The sequence below is a fragment of the Poecilia reticulata genome, chromosome 3 (assembly GCF_904066995.2).
Source record: "Poecilia reticulata chromosome 3, P_reticulata-male-v2, whole genome shotgun sequence".
In the NCBI taxonomy this organism is placed as follows: domain Eukaryota; kingdom Metazoa; phylum Chordata; class Actinopteri; order Cyprinodontiformes; family Poeciliidae; genus Poecilia; species Poecilia reticulata.
Genome location: NC_088832.1, coordinates 27,025,228 through 27,048,645, shown reverse-complemented (window position 1 = coordinate 27,048,645; position 23,418 = coordinate 27,025,228). Strand labels below are relative to the sequence as shown.

The 23,418-nt window shown below is 37.5% G+C and overlaps 1 protein-coding gene across 3 annotated transcripts in view; it reads left to right on the top strand.

The window, feature by feature from the left end:
* LOC103462632 (transcription initiation factor TFIID subunit 4) overlaps positions 1-23,418 on the top strand; it is a 100,130-nt gene that overhangs the window by 31,734 nt on the left and 44,978 nt on the right. For all 3 annotated transcript variants that reach the window (XM_081605385.1, XM_081605384.1, XM_081605383.1), the window contains 4 exons: positions 2,218-2,387; positions 8,554-8,684; positions 12,716-12,841; positions 19,934-19,990. In XM_081605385.1, the coding sequence (XP_081461511.1) occupies positions 2,218-2,387; positions 8,554-8,684; positions 12,716-12,841; positions 19,934-19,990 (484 nt within the window). The remainder of the gene's footprint in view (positions 1-2,217; positions 2,388-8,553; positions 8,685-12,715; positions 12,842-19,933; positions 19,991-23,418) is intronic.

The following is a 23,418-nucleotide window of genomic DNA, read 5'->3' as shown; positions in this document are numbered from 1 at the left end:
ACAAGTGTGTGGTGTTTTGGGAACTACTCTAATTGTCTTTGTCAACCTCCCGCCGTGGTGTCAGGTTTCATATCGGCTCTCTGCGGCAGTACCGAGAAGCAGTAGGGCCTCGGCAGGATGGAGCTGGCTGATGGTTTGTGCCCACTCTCCAAGATGCCTGAATTCACTCTTGGACCCTGTAAACCTGCGTACACAACATCACAGCAACACAACCGCACACACCAACCTACAGCAGCACGGACGTAAACGGTCACTGAGTTGAGCCAGTGAGTGACGGGAGGCCACCCTGTGTGTGTTCTGTAGGTCTTTGTTCTCTCTGTGAAAGACACTCAGGAAATCTGCTGCTAGCTTTGGGCCAGTCCTGTAAACACAACATGTCACTGCTGTGCTAATTCAGGCCAGAATCACAATCCTTACTTGCCAAGTCTAGTGATCGCAGGGGGATTTTTCATGGTGTCAAATCACAAGGAAAATATACAGGCAGGAAATGTTTCTGACGTCCCAACCTGCAAGTAAAACGACCACGGCACGAATTCCGTATGTTTGTTTTTTCCTGTCTCTGCTAAAATGAAATACCATCTAAACATTGCAAACATTACAAGTGGAATGATCAGCGCATAAAGAAAATGCGTAAGGAGGTGTTGCAGAGCGGTGTGTAAATAGAGCTTGTTGACTGTTGTTTATTGCCAATCCTCAGGAGCATCCTTACCCTGCAAACTCCTCCTGAACACTCTTCATCTCCCTGCCTTTCTAAGTGTTGACACTAATAGACCCTGGAATGAGAAGCCTGTGCCATTATGACCAAAGTATATCCTTGTCTAAAAAAAAAAAAGGAAAGAAAAACTAATGCATAATTTCTCCCAGGCAAATAATATTCATGAGAAAAAAACGGATCCCTGAGATATTTTTTTCAAGGAGTAAATGTTAATAATGTTGTGACATGAATACTGATAGGGAAAGAGGATTTTAATGTTGAATATATGGCTTTTCACGCGTCAATACAGCCTCTAACAACTATCAGTAATGTGAAGATATGGCATTGTTATGCCGTTCTTACCAGAGAGAGAAGTTACTTTACCGCTCTGTGTGTATTTGGTTGGGTAAAACGTCTGCTGTCTCCCATAAATAGAGAATTCTCTACCTTATTTTGGTTTTCACAAGTTCTAAACATCCACAAGTTTCTCAAGGAGATGAATTTTGATTCCAAGTTGACACTTCATCCTTGTTGTAGCTTTGTTTGATGGTGTGTTTCTTCTTGCCACTCTTTCATGTCTGTGAAGTAAATGACTAATATTTGTCACTTGCTTCTGAAGTACCTGAATTTTTCCAACTTATCTAGCTCCCTGGCCTACCTTGTGTGTTTCTTGGTCCTTTAACAAACCTCTGAGGCTTTCACAGCTGGATTTATACTAAGATTTAATTGCACATTGGGAGACTCTGTATGCTAGCATGGGATTTTATTTAGGGGAATAATAGTAAAATGGGCTGAACATAATAGGCATGCCAAAGTATGCGAATCCTTGTTGGTAAAACAAAAACAAAAAAAACATTCATAACTTTCATTCCCCAATTACACTCTACTTTTTGTTTGTCTTAAATCCCAATAAATGAAATACACTGAAGTCTGAGGTAGTAGTGGGACAAATAAGTCTAAATTGTATAACTTAGCATTTTTCTGAAGCATTTTTATAACTCATACCTTTCATTTTAAGTTTCAACATTGGAAAGGTAAGAGAACATCCCATTCAAGTAAGAAAGATATGTGTTGAACTTCACTGGTCAGAATACATCTTCATATGAATAGCTACTCACCTGTACGTATTTTGCAGTCAAAGTAATTATTTAAGGATCGCAAACACTGGAGCTGTGACAGACGACGCTGGATGACGACCCTTGTTTTTTTGCCACCACATGGTTGGAGGTGGGGGGCAAAAAAAAAAAAAAAATCCCTAATCCTCACTGTTAGAGAACAACATCAAAGGAGGACATCCTGGAGTCACCAAAGCCCCATAACAGAATGATTTTTAAGGATTTTGTATACATTGTTGGGGGTGTCCGTATCAGAGGAGGGCGCTGTATTACCAGCTTAAATCCTGTAATTCTCTTAGTATTTAGCCTATTTCAATGTCTTTTTGGTTTTGATTTTATTATGTTTTTACGTATACATCTGCAAATAACATAAACGTCTAAAGTTAGTTTTAATCTCAAATTTTACAGAGACGATGATGACATCAATGATGTGGCCTCCATGGCCGGGGTGAATCTGAATGAGGAGAGCGCCAGAATACTTGCAACCAATTCTGAGCTGGTGGGAACACAGATCCGGTCGTGTAAAGACGAGGCCTTTCTCCATCCGGGTTTGCTACATCGACGAATCCTGGAAACTGGTGAGATCTGTTCACATCATCCATCATGCAACACAAGACTGAAGTGGTCAAATTTTTATCTGCATTTTTAGTGAATCATTTGACCTGGAAATAAAGCCAATTTTAAGAACTTTATAAAATAAGAAGATAGAAGATAAAAAGATATAAGAATAGCACCGAAAAGTCAGAATTGCATCTCGTAACATGAATTTGCACAGTTAACATTTATATCTTTAAAAAAAAAAAAGGAGTCTCCTGATGTAAATTCTAGACAACTTAAATGTTTATTTCAGCTCTGAGATTTTTTAAATGCTTCAAACATTTCCAAATCCAGAAAGTTTATAATAAAAGTTCAATACTGCAAAGGAGATCAAACTGAGGAAATTGACTGAAACACATTCAAGCCTTCCTGCTGCTAACAGTCTTACTCTCTTTTTCTGCAGCCTAAATAAACTGCAGATATGTAATTTAAGCATTTCATTTTGAGTACCTCTGTGATGCTGAAAATAGCTAATTGTGTTTTTTTTTTCTTCCCTCAGTCAGATGATCCACTCTGTGAGTGTTTAAAAAATGCTGGTAGCTGCTAGCATAGTATGTTCGCTGAATGGAAAAAAAAGATTTGAAAAAGACGTTGTGACTGTCAAATTACTAAGGGTTGATCAAGATGAAATTCATCCAGGTTGATTTCTCGGAATTCTCCAAATTCTTATAAATCAAAGGTTTCTGTTGGTTTTCCTAACATGCTGATAAACATTCAAAAACAATTTTCTGCAGCTTTTTTAGAAACTCTGTCTTTAGCCATTTTTTTTATGAGACAGATTGTATTTAGAGTGTCATGACTAAAGACAATGATGATTTTGACTCCCTCCGTAGCTGATGCTGAATATTCTCTTGTTTGTACTTGGTTTGAATTTGCTGCACCTAACAATTCTTTCACCTCCTTTAATCAATTCTTCAGTGGCTGACTGAACTTACTGGACCTCGGGCACAGACATAAATACTTCATGGGTTTGTCTTTTGAAGAGTGACTCTCATACTGTCCCACTGACTAAAAAAAGGCTGTTTTTAAAGAAATGAAACATAGCGGCGATGTTTTGATTCAGTCTGTTTTTAGTGCAGTTTAACTCCGATGGTACACAGTGTTTCAGTTGTTAAAGCTTAGTGTTGTTTCTGTGTTGGAAAAAGCAGGACTTTATTGTCTCTAATGACTCCACAGTCATAGCGGAGCCAAACTTAACACCAAGCTTTCCAAGACTTTACTGAACAGAAGAGCTTAATTCACCAAGGTCCTTCTGGCAAATTGGTGGTGCTCACGGGCAATAGTAAGAGTTTTGGCGTTTTCTGAGTTTAACTGTAGGTAACTGTGACATTAGGTAACTAGATAGTCATTTCATCACAAAAGACAGCTTATTGTGTGCACTGGACTAAAATAACCAATGAAGCAAAATATCATCAACATAAAGGTGATATAGTCCTATCATATTTATGTTGATGATATTCAGTTGTATTTATTAAGGTTTTTGAAACTGTCCTACAGGAAAAATGGATTAGATGAACAGAATTGATTCCAAACCTGAACCTACAGCCACCCAGATTTCTGGCTAATGAATTCATACATATACATCAATTGTTTCATAGTACTGAGTCAAAACGTATTTCCACAGAGATATATATTTAGGGGATAATCAGAAGTCACCCCTTTTCACCTGTTTGCTTCCTTACCCAGATGATCTTTGCTACATTATTTTTCTATGCTTCACCTCCATTGAATATATTCCTGGTAATGGCAGTCAATCGGTTCCCTGTTTATAGTGATACACCGTGATGGGTGTCAAGAGGGTTTGGTAACGTACAATGTCATCATCTATGATGGCTTACAGATTGAGGGTTATACTAAATTCTTTGTGTCAGAAAAAGGACAGTATGAAAGAAAATGTGTGCTTTTTAAAATAAAATGTTGGAAAAGACGCTACCGGTTTAGGTGTAATACTTTCAAACTTTCAATACTTCTAACTCTAAAACATATTAAGCCATTAAATATTCTTAGAATACACACTAAAATGTATAAAAAGTTATATAGGGTTTTCCTACTCCAAATGAAACTTTGCCTAGCATATTTCTCCTGTGCAACGGATCAAAAAACACACAACGTAATTCCACAAGACGGGGAGCCTGGCGCCCTCATCTTGTTTCATCTCAATTAAAGTATCTTTAGTGTAGCATGGGGGACCTGCAGGTCATGTTTCGTTACGTGGACTCTTGGCATGGTTGTTATCCCGTCACCTTGGGGTAGAGGGGTTGTTTTAAAATATAAATCTTTCCTCGGGGTAGCACACAGCATGGTACGGGGCAGGAGGCTAGGGTGCCCCCTGCTGGGGAAGTGGCACTTATGCAGCTTTGTTGTGTCAGTGATTGGTCTCTGCGCGCTCACAGCTGACAGCAGTCCAAGGGAGGCTCCCCCAGCCTGCCAGCTCTACTCAATCAGAGAAGAGCCGCTGCTCCACTCTATTGTACAGCCCTGGTTTATCATATTAGCATCCTACTTCATCATGATTCTTTCCTTACTTCATAAAAAACATTTTTCAGCATAAATATCTGGATTCCATTTTTTTTTTTTATTTGGCAGAGGTATTCTATCTTGCATCCATGTCCATAACATTTGTAGTGTGTTTTTCTGTTTGTTCTCCGCTTTTTCATTTATCCCTAGCAAACAAACACTTATGCTAGTCGTCTTTTATCAAGCTTCTCTCTACCTCCCCTCATTGCTCTCCAGGATTGTCCAGCCACATGGGGAGGAGGGACCCAGATCACAGCTGGGGTTCTCTAGAAACAACTCCTCAAAGTAACGATAGTCCTCTTCTGCCTTACAGGTCTCTGAGCACACGTAGGGGTGCTTGAAAAATGTTTTCTGAAAATATGGTGTAAACAAGTTCTTCTACTACATGAGAAGTTAAATAAATTAATTTGATGGCTTGTTTCTCTAAAAGAGTGTTGGTACATGCCCTTTAGAGCATGTAGTTTTGTAGGAAGTGATTTTTAACTTTGAATGCTAAACTAGACTTAACTCACTTTCAGATCTACAACATATAAATCCAAGTTTGTTTTCAATATGAAAGTAGAACATTGAGTTTTTCATGTCTCTTAAAGTTTTTCACATTTTCTCTCATTACAGTCACAAGGCTTCATGTATTTTATTGAGGTTTAATGTGATGGAGCAGCAAAAAGTAATGCATAATTGTGAAGTGGAAGAAAACGATAAATGTCTATACTCTACCATCAATAGAATGAACCTTTATTATAGTTAGTGTCTCACGATGCACTAACTAGGTTCTCTAGGAGCATGACATTGCATTAACATTACCAAAAATATTAGCCACTGCCACCCACTAGCGCACTGCCTTGCGGAGCAAGCATTAGCATTAGCCTTTTCCCTATAATAACCATTTTAGCTATTTTTTTATTGATTAACTATATGTTTAGCACAATGAATGAGCAAATCGAAGTAAGACAACATGCAAGTGATACCCCAGCATTTAGGCTTACATAAGCATTTTGGCTAAAACACTTTTAATTTTAGTGTACTGAATTTACTAAGTGCATGTTAGTCAACATGGTTACAATTCTCCATGTACTATTGAGTACAGGTTACCTAACCTTAGCATTGTTTCTAATTTTTAGCATCAGAACACCTGATTTGGGTTCAACTGATGGGCACACTTTGGCGGACCCTGTTTAAATTTTCTAGTAAAAGTGAAAAACATTTTAACTTTTCTGCAAAATCCACCAAATGCACAATTCTTGTTACGTGGTAAGTAGTATAAGTAGTATTTCAAAAGATCAGAAGAAATTTTTTTGAACAATAACAATATTTGTTGTTAATCTGTTGCTATGAGATGAGCACGTTTTCTGGTAAAGTGCCACAAAGTATAAATAAGATATTTACTTTTGTGTTGAATGTTTGTTTTATATTTACGACCAATGGAAAAAAAAAAAAAAACTTTCACTTTTTTTTCAAAATTCAACAACTACACGATTCTTAAGTAGTATAAGATAAATTTCAAAAGATCATAAGAAATCTTATGTGTTTTGAGCAATAACAACATTTCGTTGTTAACCTGTTGCTAAGCGATGAATGTGTTTTCTGGTAACCAAGTGCCACAAAGTATAAATCAGATTTTTACTTTTGTGTTGAATGTCTGTTTTATAATATATTAACCACCAATAAAAAATAAAAAAAAACAATAAACAAAAAAAACATTTTCACTTTTCTGCAAAATTCACTAACTGCATAATTCTTGTTAAGTAGTGTAAGATAAGCAGTATTTCAAAAGATCAGAAGAAATCTTATGTTTTTTGAACAATAACAATTTCTGTTGTTATCCTGTTGCTAAGCGATGAGCCAGTTTTCTGGTAACCAAGTGAAACAAAGTAAACATCAGATTTTTACTTTTGCAAAAATTTACCTACTGTAAAGGTCTTGTGTCTAAACAGGTAAGCACTATTTCAAAAGATCTTATGTTTTATAAACAATAATATTACTTGTCATTAATTTGATGTTAAAAGATTAACCTTTTTTTTTTTACGAACTGCCACAAAGTATAAATCAGATTTTTACTTTTGTGTTGAATGTCTGTTTTATAACATATACACCACCAATGACATAAAAAAAACACATTTTCACTTTTCTGAAAAATTCACCACCTGCACAATTCTTATTAAATAGTGTAAGATAAGTTGTATTTCACAAGAGCAGAAGAAATCTTATGTTTTTTGAACAATAACAATATTTGTTGTTAATCTGTTGCTAAGCGATGAGCGTGTTTTCTAGTAAGTGCAATGAAGTAAACATCTGACTTTTACTTTTGCAAAAGTAAAAATCAGAAGGCAGTTCATTAACATTAGCCCCCCACTAGTGTGCCAAACATGCGTAACACTAAACATTAGCCATGTTTAGCACACTGATTGGAGGAACTCAATGTAAGACAACATGCTAGTGATACCTGGCACTGGCAGCATTTAGGCTAACATTAGTATTTTGGCTTATTTTAGCTTATATATTTTAACACACTGAACAGAGTAAGTCCATGTTACTCAACATGCTTGTAACTCTCCACATGCTACTGAGTACATTGTAGCTTACTTTAGCATTGATGCTAATTTTTAGCATCAGAACGCTGGGTTCCAACTGACGGGCACACTTTGGCAAGCCCCGGTTAAATTTTTGCGGAAATGTTCTAGTTATCAGACTAACATGCACGTTTTGCAGCAAAGCCTTGTGCCCCAGCTATTATTGATTAATTATGTTTTGTTAATTTATGACTCCAGTTTTAACATTTGTGATCGGTAGGATAGAAATTGGAGTTGCCCAAGAAAACTGCAATCCTGTATTTCTAATTACTATGGTGCATAATATTTCCAACATCTTTCCTCTAGTTGGAGTAAAACCCAAAGCACTAAGGCTTTGTTGATCATTAGTCTGTTCTATTTCTAGATGAAGTGTTATAATTAGTATGAGCTCCAGAAACTGTTTTTGCTCACAGAAATTTTCCTCTCGTTCTGTAGCTGAATCTCCTAAACCTTTTCTGAAATATTAATGTCCCAGAAAGATTGTACTTTTAGGGAGTGGAAGCCTGTTAGCAGTTTTCCTGCGACCTCATGGTATTGCCGCATGCGTTGCCACTGCAATTATAATAGCAAGAGGGCTTCCTCCATCTGTTCAAAGCTTGAGCAGTTGAAGAGTGTATGTATTGTTCGGCTGACTTAAATAATTGGTGTGGTTTACTTAAAAGGGTGCCAGAGAGAAAATTATGTTAATGGAATAATTTAAAAGGAGGTTGGAAACAGATACTAACCCTACCAAAGTCTGTCCTCCTCTCTTTTGTTATGTCTTCAGATGAATTTTGCTCCAAGGAAACTAAATTATCCTTCTGCAGAAAGAGATGGTCAATGTCGGTTCCACACTGGAAGAAGTTCAGTTAGTAAAACCACTCTGGAATTCACACTAAGACTGTGAAACAAATTAACTTTTCCATGTGATGAGTCTTCTATCTACAAGTTAATTGCCCTCGATAATCTGTGCAGTTCTCCTCGTGTGTGGATGCTACGCAATAGATATGGACGTGTTTATGTTGTGTTTATTTGAAGTGTTATATAGTGTATATATACCATATTTAAATGTCCTTCACAGCTAAGAAGTTTGGAGTGACGGAGGTTCCCATGGAAGCCGTGACATTCATCTCGCACGCTGCACAGTCTCGACTTCGAACTGTGGTAGAGAAGGTTTCTATCATCGCACAGCATCGAATCGACTCCTGTAAGGTAAATGTTTCGACAAAGTTTAGTTGCAGCTCTAACCGTACAGTCACAAAACCCAGTGTGTCCTTATTGGGATTTTATCTGACATTACATAAAAGTACATAATTGTGAAGTAGGAGGGAAAATAATATGCTTCTTTTGCTGTTTTCTTAAAAAAAAAAAAAAAAAACTGAAAAGTGTGGCGTGCATTTGTATTCAGCTTCTTTTACTATCATATTCCTTCATAAATTTCAGTGCAACCAACTTACTTCTCTATTTACCTGATAAGCAACTAGTGTTTTTTTTTTTTTCATTAAAGAAGCAATTCGGTATGCTCTCTGTTACTCTGGAGGAGCTGCAGAGAGCCAAAGCTCACCTGGGAGAAAGTATTAACTTGACAGCTATTAGTTGTGCACTAATATGAGCGTGCTGAGAATTGAGCCATTTTTGAAAGAAAACCATAAAAATTTCCATTTGCAGTTTGCCAAAGTGAAATCAAATTTATTTTTAAAGCACTTTTAGAAACAGTTGTTGCATCAGAACAAAGCAGACATAAAACCGCAATTGACTAAAATTAAAAAGCCCTCAGAACAATTTAATCATAAACAATGTAGTGGTGATAATCTCCTTCTATACAGTGTGTGAGAAACAGTAGATAGTGTTGAAGATGTTGAGGGAGGCATTGCAGTTAATGAAGCTGTAAAGTTAATGTTCCTCATTCCTGGAGGTATTAAGTTTGAATAATAATCATCTTAAATTTTAAATTTAATTTATCTATGCTTGCAGGCACAGTATCCATCTTTTCCTCAAAACTTTAGAGAAAAGTTTAAATTCTGATATTTTTTTCCTCAGAATTCTGGCTTTTTCTTTGCAAAAAAAAATTAAAAAAAAATTCTGAGATTATAGTCAGTTCTTATTTTTCAATCTCCCTCTTTCAAAGAATAAGTATGCAAGTCATGTTTGATTTTTCTTTTGCTTTCTAATTATGTCCTACTTTGTTTTGGTCTATTACATAAAATTCAAGGTTTTAATTTGTTTGGTTGCAACAAAATGTGAAAAAGTCCAACGGCTCAATGTGTTTGCAGCTTCTGACCCATATTAGCAGAAGAAAATATTCAGAATAAATTCCAGGATGGTTTTACATACAGCGGAGAAAAAAAACTTCACTGAGTTTTTGCAGCATTTTCCGTTGCTATAAATGGCCATATCCACACAAAAATATTTTGAGTTTATAACTAATGCAGTCATAAAATTTAGCAAGAGCATCTTAAATGTCCTCAAGTTGTTATCAAGAGAGAGCTGTAAGTTTTTACTCAGTCACTGAAAACCTAAGAAAAGTGCTCGCCTGCGTACACCTGCATGCTTTTCTCATTAGGGGTGACTGTGCCCCTCACATCTGATGAATGTAGCCATATAACAACATTTAATTGGTCTACATTAAAGCAAAATCCATCTCCACAACAAGGTAATGTCTTTGCATTGTGAGACGAACTGGGGGGAAACTTTGAAAACATGTTTTTCTTGATGCCAAGGCAGCGGGAGGGAAAGCATTGGCACAGTTGTCCCCTTCTTGTTTTTGCGCCGCTCCTCTCCATTCGTTCTTCTTCTTTTTTGTGGTTTTCCAAATGAGGTGTGCTCGAGAGGCAGGCACGGAGCTTTGTGAAGCCACTCTGTTGACATCAGCGAAAAAAAAGAAAGAGAGAGGGAGCGACGGAGAAAGACCAAAAGACAAAGCGGCCTCTTAAAGAGCAGCCGGGCTTCAGCAGGAACTACGGCAAGAGTGCAGGCTCAGCTCTGCAACAAAGAGCAGCGAGGCTGGATGAGAGAGGCAGAAGAGTGGGGTGGAGGTGGGGGGCGCTGGTGAAAAGCCCCCTCTGATGTGTCTTTGTGTTCTGTGCCACTCAGCTCCTCTCATCCCCTTATGGAAACGCACGCACACACACACACGCACACACACACATACACACACACACACACACACACACACACACACACACACACACACACACGCACACACACACATACACATATAGGCGGAAGACGAGAGGAGAGTGACATAGAAATAAAGCGCAACACGAGATAAGAGCTGCATCAGAGACGTGCAGTCACACAGGGAGAAATAAGCAATTATCCTATTAACTTTTGATGACCTAAAAAAGTTGTTTTTACGTTTGCCTTCCTATTTGCCACATGGGAGATGAAGCGAAGAGTCTGTAAATAGAAGAAGTTTGTGTGGCAAAGTGTGGGGTTGCGTGCAGGCCGGTTGGGTTTGAGTTAAGTTATACGTTTGTTGCTGTTGTTAAACTAAATGTGTTCAGAGGTTTTCTCTTCCATTTTTGAATTGAAACCAGAGATTTAATTATACAATATAAACATGGCTTTTAGGGTTTCTTAAACTTCATATTCAAAAGTCATGTTTTGAGGTAAGCTCAAACTCTACAACAACCAGTAATGATGAGATTACTTGTGTTAGATTTACTTGTAGCTAAGCCCAAAATTAAATCTATAATTGTGTAATATTTTATTTCTAGCTCTGAGTGGCTCTAATTTCACAAGAAAGTTTTGCTGATCAACAATACTTTTCAAGACTTAATAAGTAGCTTCTTTTAGATAAGACTAAAGAAAGCCAAAATAAAACTGAATGCAGAATCGCGAACTTTAACACAGATAAAAGTTACAGACACCCAGAGACAGTTATAACACAAGAACAAAGTGTTAAAAATGGTCCCAGCTGTGCACAGTGAGTTAACTGAACCCATAAAATTTGTCTTATTTTTACCCACATTCTGTTTTTATTCATTTGAATTCTATTCGGCAACAAAAAATCTAATCAGATAGTTAAATTCAGAATAAACCACATTTGTCGAGATTTATTAGTGTCTTTTGCAGCCAAAAAAATAAAAAATAAATAAATAATATATATATATATATATATATATATATATATATATATAGTGATAAAAATAGTGGTACAAATTTCATTAGAAAGTAAATATATATATATATATATATATATATATATATATATATATATATATATATATATATATATATAGTGATAAAAATAGTGGTTCAAATTTCATTAGAAAGTATATATATATATATATATATGTATATATGTTTGTATGTATATATGTATGTATTTTAAATGAAAGCTTCAGAAAGGAGGAATAATTTTATTCTTTGTCACTCATGAATAAACTTTTTTCCCCACATGTCGGCTTGAGGGAGATCTCAGCCTCAACTGAACGAGTCAAAGCAGAAAAACACATCAGTAGTTGGAAAACCTCAGATTTATTGGATCAAGTCCAAAAGTTTTGCAATATTTCTCATTCTTACACGTCCAAATCCACAATTCTGTCCTCCTTTTCTTCGCTGCTGATCTAGACTATTTCTCCAGATTTTCAATATCAATCAATTCAGTCCAATCGTATAGAAAGATTCAAAGTTGTTCCAATCTATTAAACAATCAGTCATGTTTAGTGTGTTATATAAATTATTAAAGAAAATCCAGGTGACTGCATCGAGTCAGTGACTTTGCAGCAGTCACATCTAGGATTTGACCATGTAGTGACAGATGTTTCTCAGCTTGTCTCATGTCAAATGTGCTCATTAGGTGACAATAACAAATGTAAAAGTAATAAAATTACTTTCTAACTTTCACATCAAAGTGAATATTTTTTTAATATGTTGTGTTTGATCAAGCTTTAAAGTCTGATATTTGGAGTAATTTCTCAAGTTTTTGCATCAGAAGTGGATTTCTTTTTTTTATATGAACAGTGATAGAAGTTTTGACAACACACAGAAAGCCAGTTGGACGATTAAATCTTCATCTTTAAAAGGTGACAGTACTTCAGTAATGCCTACCAAAATATTTCTGTGACGTTCGGTTATATTCCGGAAGAATTTTTCCTCCGATTCAGAGAGATTTTTTATCAACTCCTGTCATATGTTCTAAAGTTGACTAATAATCCTACCAGAGCCAAAGAAGCAGCTTCTCAATATGTCGTTGTCGTAATGCTGCCGCTGCTGTAATCTCTCCGTCTGCTTGCCAGGACGACGAGTGCTACGAGCAGTCTGCAGACGTTCGGTCGCAGCTCCGCTTCTTCGAGCAGCTGGAGAGGATCGAGAAGCAGAGGAAGGACGAGCAGGAGAGAGAGATCCTTCTGAAAGCCGCTAAAGTGAGTTACCGTCACCTCCATCCCGCTTCGTGCGTACTTGTGACAACGGACATGTGCATGCATGTGTGTGCATGTTGCTCTCGTGTCGGCTCTGACAGATGAATTAGAGTGTGACTCCCATGGATGAGGTGACCCAGACTGATGGCCCCAGGCCTCCTCTGTCCTGGCGCTTCTTCCCAGGATGCAAGGAGGGAGGGAGGGCTGGGATTCATATGACATGAAACTCCCATCCAGCACACAAACCGGACTCTTATCAATCCAAACTGCGTTTCTGCACCAGTCAATTAGCCCGAGATCAGACATCAGTGAGCTCTGAATGGTGCTCTGCATTTCGACGCTGAAAAATCTGACTCTTTTTGTCCTTTCATTCAATGCATTGAATGTAGACCCCAACATGTTCAACCTGTTCACACATCAACCAACAACATTAAAAAAAAATTTCTGTATTCTTTGTGGCATAAATGAGGAAAATCCTGTAATTTTTCCACTTTTAAACTGATTCATTCATCTCCAATAAAAGCTTTTATCAACAAATCATCTACTCAGAATGTCAGCCACATTGCATTTCTAATAATAATAATAAAAAAACACTAATTAATGATTAGCTAAGGCCAAATGAAAAAGTCATGCCTTCATGCATCGAGTAATTACACAACACTAAGTCTTGATTGTGAAAAATGTTGTAATAAGATGTCGATTAACAATTATGTTACAGATGACCCCTTAAAAAAATACGACTACTCAGAAAATGTGAAGCATAAAAATCTGGAAGGTGCTCATAGGAGATGTGAGGCAATTTGAAAGTCAATGAAAAAAATTCCACACACTGTCTCCAAGCTAAAGTTTTTAGTTTTTTTTGTAAAGGTCTTCCAGTACCAGCTGGAGCTTTCTGTGGTCAAAAACTGTATTTGACCTGTAGCTTGGAGTCATTGTGCAGGCGTTGGGGGGGAAAAAAAAGGATCGGTGAATCAACAGATGCTGCATTTGCATTAGTTTTAAAACTTGAGGATAAGAGTAGAATCTGTGGAACTTTATATTACACTGACATTTTTATTGCTTGTAAAAAATGCTGCATGCTTCTCCAACATTGCATAGGCATCTGGTAATTTATAATTAACAGCAATTTACTTGCAAACCACAGCTGTGGTCTTCATTTATGTTTTTATATGACAGAAAGTGTTGGTGCATGTGAGTCAGTTAAAAATATTATCAAGCATTCATTTCAAGTTTGTAATTTGAATCAAAATAAGGGACAAGGGTGTCAAGAAAATGGATGGATGGATGAAACATTGTGTAGACTTATTACATGCAGAATGATAATGTTTAACCATTTATTTCATTTCATTTTGATAAATATGGCTTACAGGTAATAGCCGACAGTCACTGACACATGGAGGATGTTAAGCCACTAAAGCTAATTGTTAAAGAAGCTGACTGTTCTGAGAGTGCTGTATCTAAACATGTTAATTGAAAGTCGAGTGGAAGGAAAAAGTGCAACAGGAAAGGATGCGAAAGTCACAGCACTGAGAGGATTGTAAAGAAAAGCCAATTCCAGAGTTTGCTTGAGATCCAGTATGAAGTTTCAAAATTAGTGATGATTTTGGGGGAATCATGTCTTTGTGTAGATCCACGTGTTTCTTCAGATTCAAAGTCACCATAACAATCTTGCGTGGTGATGCTGATTTTATTTTCTGCCTATACTATCAAATGTACCAGTAGCTGCTTTAAGTAGCAACACCTACTGATCGGTGACCAATTGTTGTACTTGATTGGTCATCAAATTGATCTGACTTAAACTTGAAAGACAAACTGTGGAGTATCGTAAGGAGGAAGATGAGAGACATAAAATTACTTGAATCATCACAATTAACGGAAATAAGCCCTTGATAAATACTACTCTATGAATTGAAGTTATTTTCACGGTTTGAATTGCTAAAATAGTTTTCTATAATATCCAGATTTATTGAGTCACTTGCAGTCTAATTATGTTTCTTACAGTGTCAGTTTATAGAAATACTTAAAACCAATCTAAAACTATAGTCTGTCCTTTGTTAGCTGTAATTGAAATTGATTTTAAGGAGTTTGTGCAAATTCTCTCTTTTCATTTATGGGGCTCTAGAAATACTAATAAAATAGTAAATAATAACCTTAACATACATAATTAATCATGAATGTATTTACAGGACAAAATATTATAAGTGGCAATTATGAATGCTTTAAATTCTTTTGTAGTGAAGGTATTATTTTACGTTTTTGATTTCAGTATCATTTCACTTATCAATTATTATTTATGATAATAAAACATTATTATAAAGATAACTCTCTACACAAAAATCATACATAATATGAGTTCTGTATGCTTTAAGTAGCTGTGACACATGCCCGGTGTCCTTATTTGTCTCTTGTTGAGAAGCCATTTGTCTCTTTTCAAATTTAGAAAGTTCACCGCAGACCATAAAAAAAAAAAAATCTAATGAAAATGCCCTGCAGTGCAACATTAGTGGAAAGGTAGGTTAATTTAATTATTTCTGATGGAACTGGGGTCCCACAGTACAGATTCTCTTAAAAGCACACCTCTCTTTCTTAATTGCATCATTATACTCCAGTCCTTCCATGCAGGGTATTAGAAAAACCCCCTTGTTGATGAACTTTGACCAAATTACCTTAAGACTTGCTTCTTAATTTATGTCTTTTGGAAAAACTATAACATTTCTGCTGGTCAGTTGTTAAAAAATAATTAAAAAAAAAAAAAACTCCAAATTGTATTGTTTTAAAAAAGAATGGTGTAAAGAAAAAGCTTTTAAATTCCCTATGTCAGCACATGGTTCTGCATTATTAAACACTCAACAATCTTCCACTTTGTTTGTCTACTGAATCCTGTTTTGTTAACAGCAATTGCAAATAACTCCTCAAAATGAAACCTGGTCCTTCTTGGAGGAGCTACACTTGAGGCTGTTTGGTTTGCATGAGAGTCGCAGAGGAAAGTTTGACTTCACCCCACAGCTATATCTGTGGCTTTTTGGCTCCTGTTGCCATGGCGTTTTGGTTTAAGGAGAAGTTTGGAAAGCAGATCTTTGCGTAATGATTACACAAGTTGTTCCACTTGCAGTTGCTGAGAAAATACCACAGCTTTGCACATGTGTGTTCAGGCTTTCTGTACGTTTGTTGTGCATTACAAAGTGGCAAATATAGCTACAAATGTTTCATTAGTAAGCTGGCTTTTAACTCAGTGGGTAACATAACTGCTAATGGTCCAAAGAAAGGCTTCAGCACCAAACATTCAGTCAAAGGGGCTGAAAAGCTAACCTCTTTTTTTTTCTTAACCAACATATATCAAATACATATATCTTGGAACTCAATTTCTGATGTATAGTTCTCTCTAAAAATATTTCCTTTCTTCTTCATTGTTGTTAGGTTCCAGGCTCCGGGAATGCTACCCTGTGACTTCTCTTTTATTTTTATGGGTTTTCCTGCAGTGCATTATAACAGCACTCTGGTTCTACAGAGTTCTCAAGATCGTTGCGCAGAAAAGCTAAAATTATCTGACTCCATGTTTTTTATTTTATTTTATGGTTAATCAAAATATATCAATTAGTTTTGACAACATTCCCAGCATTAGTGTCTGAATTGAAGCCCTAAGCCATGACAAATCAATGGGATTTGCTGCTGATAGCTGTCTCTGCAGTCATTTTTCTATCCTGATAAGAAAAACAATACATTTCAAACAAGGTACCTACTTTGTACCATGGTGGACTATTTGTGCAGTGTCTTAAAAAGAAACATCCACCCAGAGCTGTAATAAAATGTTTAAATTTCTGGTGTCAAACTCCTGTCCTGCAAAGTTAGGTGCATCGTCACACTTTAATCAAATAATTAGTCCAACAGAAGGACTGAACACATTTACTGGAGGCTGAGGAGTTAAATCTTGCCATTTGTTTTGGATGCATTGAAGACACCTGAAAGGTACGTTGTCTTCAACCCTGGAGGACTGAAATTTGATACCCTGTAGATAAAAGGATATTCTGTCAAAATGACCTAGTCCATGTTCAGTTCGAAATTCAACTGACAATCTGTTGCAAGACTTGGAAATTATTGTTCATAGATGCTCTCCGTCTAATGTGGCCAACCCTGAGCTATTTTAAGCAGAAGAACTGGCAAACACTTTAGTCTCTGGATGTGCCATAGGAGACTGTGGTGAACACTTTTTAGTTTTTTTTTTTCTACAAAAAAATGTAGATGTCCATATATCCTCTCCTTCCACTTAACATTTTGATATTAACTGAATTCCCTGAGTTTAATGGGGTTATTTTGGTGTTTGTATTTTACATGAGGGTTCTGGTCAATACAGCAGCCGACTGTACTGGCCGCAGAAAAGGCAACAGATAAATGAAAAACTGAAAACAAATAAACTTAACTGGGATTAAAACCCCACCAAATGCATCGCACTATCACTGACTTATAAAAACCTAAAAAAAAAAAACACTGCTAGTTTACATCACCATCCATTAGGTGAAGTGCAGTAAACCTCATCTGCATGTGTAGCAGTATCAAGTCCTCATCTCTTCTCTTCTGTGGTCCCCTCTGTAAGCAGAGAAACCGGGGCAGCTGGCAGAGGAGACGCAGAGTGTGCCAGTGGCACCGCTGGTCTCTGTAAACAGTCCATCTGTACCGACCCCTCCCTCTCCTCCTCCCTTCCCGCTCGCCACGTCTCCTGCTTCAGCACCCGCTAATTTGGCTCCCAGAATTAGAAATCCATTGAAATAATCTCTTCCACTGTCGTCTCCCACCGTTCCTCCTTCACAGTAAGCCTTTCCCTCGACTGTGCCGGCCATTTAAAATATGACTCAGGACTTGAGGGATGCTCCGGCCCACTGGAGGGCAAACACATTAGTCTCAGTTGAGACACCGACCAATACGTGGACTGCCTGATATATGTAAAGTCAATTAGCAGGAAGGCTTAGGAGTTTCTGGTCTCCATCCATGTGATATAATAGATGGTCAGAAGAAAAAGAAAGGTGGTAGTAAGGAATGGCTATGGAAAAATCTGGATTTTTGGTAAAATATTCTATTATCTGCCATGTAGAAAGTTACAAGATAGTAATAGGGTCATACTAAGAGTAAAATAAATAAGTAAAATAAATTAATAAAATTACAGGAATAAAGTAATCAAATTAAGAGAATAAAATGCACAAGAATAAAGTTGAAATGACACGAGAATAGGGTCATAATTATACCAGTATAAAGTCATAATATTAAGAGAAAAAAGTCGTACTAGAATAAAGCAGACCTAGTACGAGCATAAAGTCATAATAATGCGAGAATAAAGTCATAAAATTACGAGACTAAAGTCATAATATTATGACATTCTTGTAATACTGCAACTATATTATTTTGACTGTATACTCGTACGACTTTATTCTCATAATATTCTGACTTAATTCTTGTAATTTTGGCTTTATACTCATATGCTCAGAGTCTGTTAATATTAAAGTTTAAGTCTTGCCACATGTTTCTTAGTTGGCTTTCAGGACTTTGACTGGGTCATTTAAACACATGAGTCTACTTGGATCTATGGCATGTAATTGCAGCTCGATGTTTAGAATAACTGTCCTGCTTGAAGGTGGTGACCCTCCAACCCAATCTCAAATATTTTTCTGGCATTTTTTCTTCTTCAAGAATTACAGCTTATTTGGGAAAATCCATATTCAAATCAACAATTGTCAGGTTTTACTAATTGTGCTGAAACGATCATCACCTTAGCATGATGTCACCACCACTTTGTGTGGCACTAACTTCAGTGTTAGTTTATAGCGTTTTGCATGCAGGCCAAAAGGCTACATTTTGGTTTCTCGTAACCACAGGGCCTTCCTCCTCATGTCTGGTGTTTCCCCTCCACGTCTTGTGACAAACTGCAAACAGAGCTCCTTAAGAATTTCTTTCTACAAGTCTTTCAGAGTTTTATTTGCAAAATATTTTCAAAATATGAGTGCACCGATTGCAGTTTTCTGGCCTACTGCCGATTACAGATGTTCATAAAGCCCGACCTGCTGATTCCGATTTTGGTCGATGCCAATTTTGTTTTTGTCTCAAATGAAACTGCAAAAGTGCAGACATGATCCGATGGGCCGTTCTATCAGTGCAACCTTTCTCACAGGAGAGCAGAAGAGGACAGTGGCTGATTTTTAGACCTTTGCAGATGTAGATAAAATTGGTGGACTAGATAGGCTTTACATACGAGTATCAGCCGATTACAAACTCCCAAAATTAAGGAAGTTTGTGCTGATAAATCGGCTGGCAGATAAATCGGTGCACCTCTATTTCAAAAGCATCTAATTTTGCATTGAAGTCCTAAATTCACATTGCAATTTATGATTGTTGCGTGACAACATATGAAGACGGTCAAGAGTCGGCAGTACTCTTAAAAGACAGTGTATCAGGAATATTATTAGAGCAGACTCTCGATAGTGCTGCTACATAAAAAGATCCACCTTATGCCTGCATTCACAAACAACCCTCGGTTAGTCCCTTGTGCCATGATGAGCCTGTTTTGCCCGCAGTGGTCATCTGTACATGTGCATTTGGCTCTGTCGTGAAGGATTTCCAGGGACAAGTACATTCACCCAGATCATAGCGGCTGATTAAAATAGAAGTGCTGTGTTGTTACGCCAGGGACACGCAGATAGCCACACTGGCACACACACAGTGACACACAGACAGTCGTTGCCACTGACACTCACCAGCATCTTCTCCCCTGTGCGTGTGTGTATGCATGTGTGTGCATGCTGGCTCCTGCAGACTTTTTAATAACCTCTTTTGATTAGAATCCCCCCGCAGCAGCTTATTTAGGGCTGGATTTGGAGCAGGTTTAAAGGCCACTGCCCCCCAGGGGGTGCTCCATTGCACTTCTCTGTATTCAGATATGATGTCCTTGACACCTCTGTATCCTGTTCCCATTTTGCACTATTTTTTGCTGCTACAGCAACAGATGAGTAGCAGAAGTGTGCGTGTGTATTGGGAAAGTGGGCTCCTTAAACCAGCTGTTAACCTGTGTCCCTTCCACCCACCCTCATTCCTCCGTTTTTTACTCCACAGAGTCGCTCCAGGCAAGAGGACCCAGAGCAAGCTCGACTGAAACAGAAAGCTAAGGAGGTAAGCTGCTGCGGAGATCATTACCCTTGACATTTCCCCGACACCAGTGCATAAATTTTTCATGCCTCACTACATATGTAATGCCATTTAAAGTCGGACTTAAAAAAGTTTGAGGAATTATTCGCTCCGATTGATGCCAGTTTGTGGAAAATGATTCTCTGCACACCAAAGACACCCTCCACTTCCTCCACTCCTTTGCATTTTTTCCATCTGTTAAGCCTCCTTGTTATTGAATTCTGTCTATAGGAGAAATACGTAAACTCTCCATCAGGTTAAAAGCATTATTTCACCTTTATGTAGTCTAATTTTCACAATTTTGCACATAATTTCTGCAAATGCAGTTAGTTTTATCTTACCTAACATTATATTAGTAAAATAAATTAAATAAAAGTTATTTAAAAAATAAAGGTATTATTGAGATAATTTTTGTTCAAATATTTTTTGACCTGTACACATTTAAAGTAAAGCAATATTATAGTGAAAATAATGTTATAAATAAGTGAAGTACTAATGCTTCACTTATTTATAACATTATTTATTTTTATTTAAGTTTAAATTTAAATTAAATTACTAGCGGCTTACCAACTCAATTTATCTCTTGGTAGCATTGCAGGCAACATTAGCAAATTGACAAATTCCAGCACGTTAGGAAAGTATAACGTAGTTGCTAATCTTAGCTAATGTTTGTGTTGGGAACAAAAATGACTGAACTACACAGGAAAAACAGGTCTTTGAATGTGTTGCACAATATTCACACATTGTCATGCACAGCTCTCAAGATAGAGGAGATTCAGAGCTGCAATCCATGTGATTATATTGCTTACAGCAAAATTAATATAAGATTGATCCAAAAGGGAAGTAAAAATTAAATGAATTAGAATTAAGTTACAGTTGCTGAAAATTAAACTGAAAACCAGTCAACAAGGTAAGTTTTAGGTTTTGTTGCCACTTTTCAACTTATAGTCTGTATGTTTCATGTAGTGTTTTTTCAGCACAATCTCTTAATATTTCTCCTATTTTCTACTCTGCAAATACTCCTGCGTCAGGTCAGCTCTTTTGGCAGATCTGCTTACCCAACCATGCAGCATTCGCACAGCATTTACTAAATGCTAAATTGTTTGCAAACAGGTAGACAGTTCTGTAAAACATGCTTGAATGAGGGTTACTATATGCTTCGTATTAACTTTTTGCTGTAGAAAATAGTACAAAACTTCCCTCTATTCCCACTGGGCCAGGGATGACACCCACACTGGTGTTGTAAATTAACAACTCTTTCAGACTTCCTTTTTTTTATAGGATAGCGATATATCTTCTTTGTTTCAACTACAGGTTTTGAATTGAATGGATTCCCAGTGGAGCTCCAGAAAGTCGACTACACATCTTTTAGCGAATGGTTAATGTTGTTTACGCAAACAAGACGGCTCTTTCACACCACAAGTTTGCCTTTTTGTTTTCCTGGTGTGTTTACACCAGAATATCTTCACTTGGTGTTGTCAGTGCTCGCTAACAAGGATCAAGAGCACTCTGTGGAGCCTCTGTAGAGAAATTTGAGTAGGCAGAGGGATGAAACAAGCAAAACTCACCTGTTGTTGTTGATGTAGAAGTTAGGAAGCCAGCGTGGTTTCTTCTAAGTAGTTTACTCTTAAAAGGAAAATGCTTTATTCATCCAGGGAAAGTATATTGGGAATGTATGCACTTTTCTAGCTGACAAACTACTTTGGGCTAGCACATTTCCAGACTTTTTCCACTTGACAGCCTCCCATTTAGTGTTGGCGTCTCCAACTCTATTTTGCGGCTTTTCTAACGTCCCTTACTGATCGGTTATTGAACTTGTGACCTTTGAATGACAAGTTGGCTTCTCTTACTGCACCTCCAGCGCTCTTGTCTTTTTTTTCTTCATCTGTCCCAGCCATTTCTTTCTAGCAACACTGAGCTCTGCTGCAGTTTTGAACATTCGCACTAGATCTCAGCCTACCCATAAGCCCAACATATGCAAATGAAGTGGTGTAATAGGCATCATGATAGTTGCCCCCGGGGGGGCCCCATGTGATCAAAGTGGATCTCCTCCCTGTTAAGTGGCAGTCCGCTCGTCATCTGGATACGGCCAGATTAGAGCGTCGTGAAGAGACGGCGTCTTCGTGTGGCACATTTTAATTTTCGTCAGGAATTTTAAGAAGGTTCATTGGAAATGGTTACTTTATGTAACTACCTCCCTCCCCCACACCCATTTTACTGACACACACAAACACCCCCCACTCCTCCCTCCTCCTCCAGCATCCCTCACCTCTTTCTGTTTTGCTTAATGGCCGTCGTTTCTCAGCCCCCGCGCCTCTCCGGTTTTCATCACCTGACTGGCTCAAGGGGACAGAGCTGGCTGTTTGTGTCACTGCAGAGTCTGTCGGCAGCTCACACATCTGCGCAAATTTCATCAGGATAATGAGCCCGAGCTGCTCTTCCAGGCGACAGCCAGAGGAGCCAGCCTCTCTGTAAGCCCCTCTGCACAAAGCAGCCACTGCCTCCACCAAACTACCATCAAATCGTACAGACAGAATCACACCGTTATGTTCTTCAACTAAATGTTTGCTTCAGGTATGGGCCAACTTAATATAATACTCAGCATTCAAAAATAAATCGTCGGCAGATTGCATAGAACTTGAAATGTCATTATTTAAAAATATTACTGAAAATATGGTCAAACCTATAAATGCACACGCAATACTGAACCAATCCTTTCTGGAATGCATATTCACTGCATCATCCTATATGGAATATTGAAATTATAACACATTTTCTTAAGAGAGCACCCCTCCTCCTAGAGTCCCTCACTCAGCTCCTTCAGACTAGCGGCAGCAGCAATTAGTAAACGTGGTGGACCTGCACACTTTTACAACTCAAGGTAACATGGTTACTTGACTACTATAAAATGGCTCTGCGTCCTTGTGAAATACACAGTATTGCTCTTTTAACTCTTTTTTTATCCTTTTTTTTTTCCTTAAAGATATACCTCCAATGAGGGCATCAAGGGCAGTTTAGTCTATTCAATTGGCCAATATTGTTACTGGCATGCCGAATTTTCATGCATGTCAAGTGAAATACAATATCTTAGTAAACATTGTGTACAAACATTCCTCTGCAATAACAGTATTCCACCCATTTATATATATATCAAGAAGCTGTAGTATATTCCCAAGTAAAGTGACAATGTACAAAATTTACCAATTACCAAAAGTGTAGTCCTCCATTTTGTTGTATTAAGATTTTTCACATACAGTGCTGTGAAGGGGTGAACCATGCCTCTCACAGTGTGGACTTCTTTATTAAAACTACCTAAATACTTCCTCTTTTCCAAAGAGATGCAGCTACTCCTAAAACAGCACCACTGACAGAGCCACACGCAAAATTGTTCGCTGTTGCAGCTGCAGATTTGT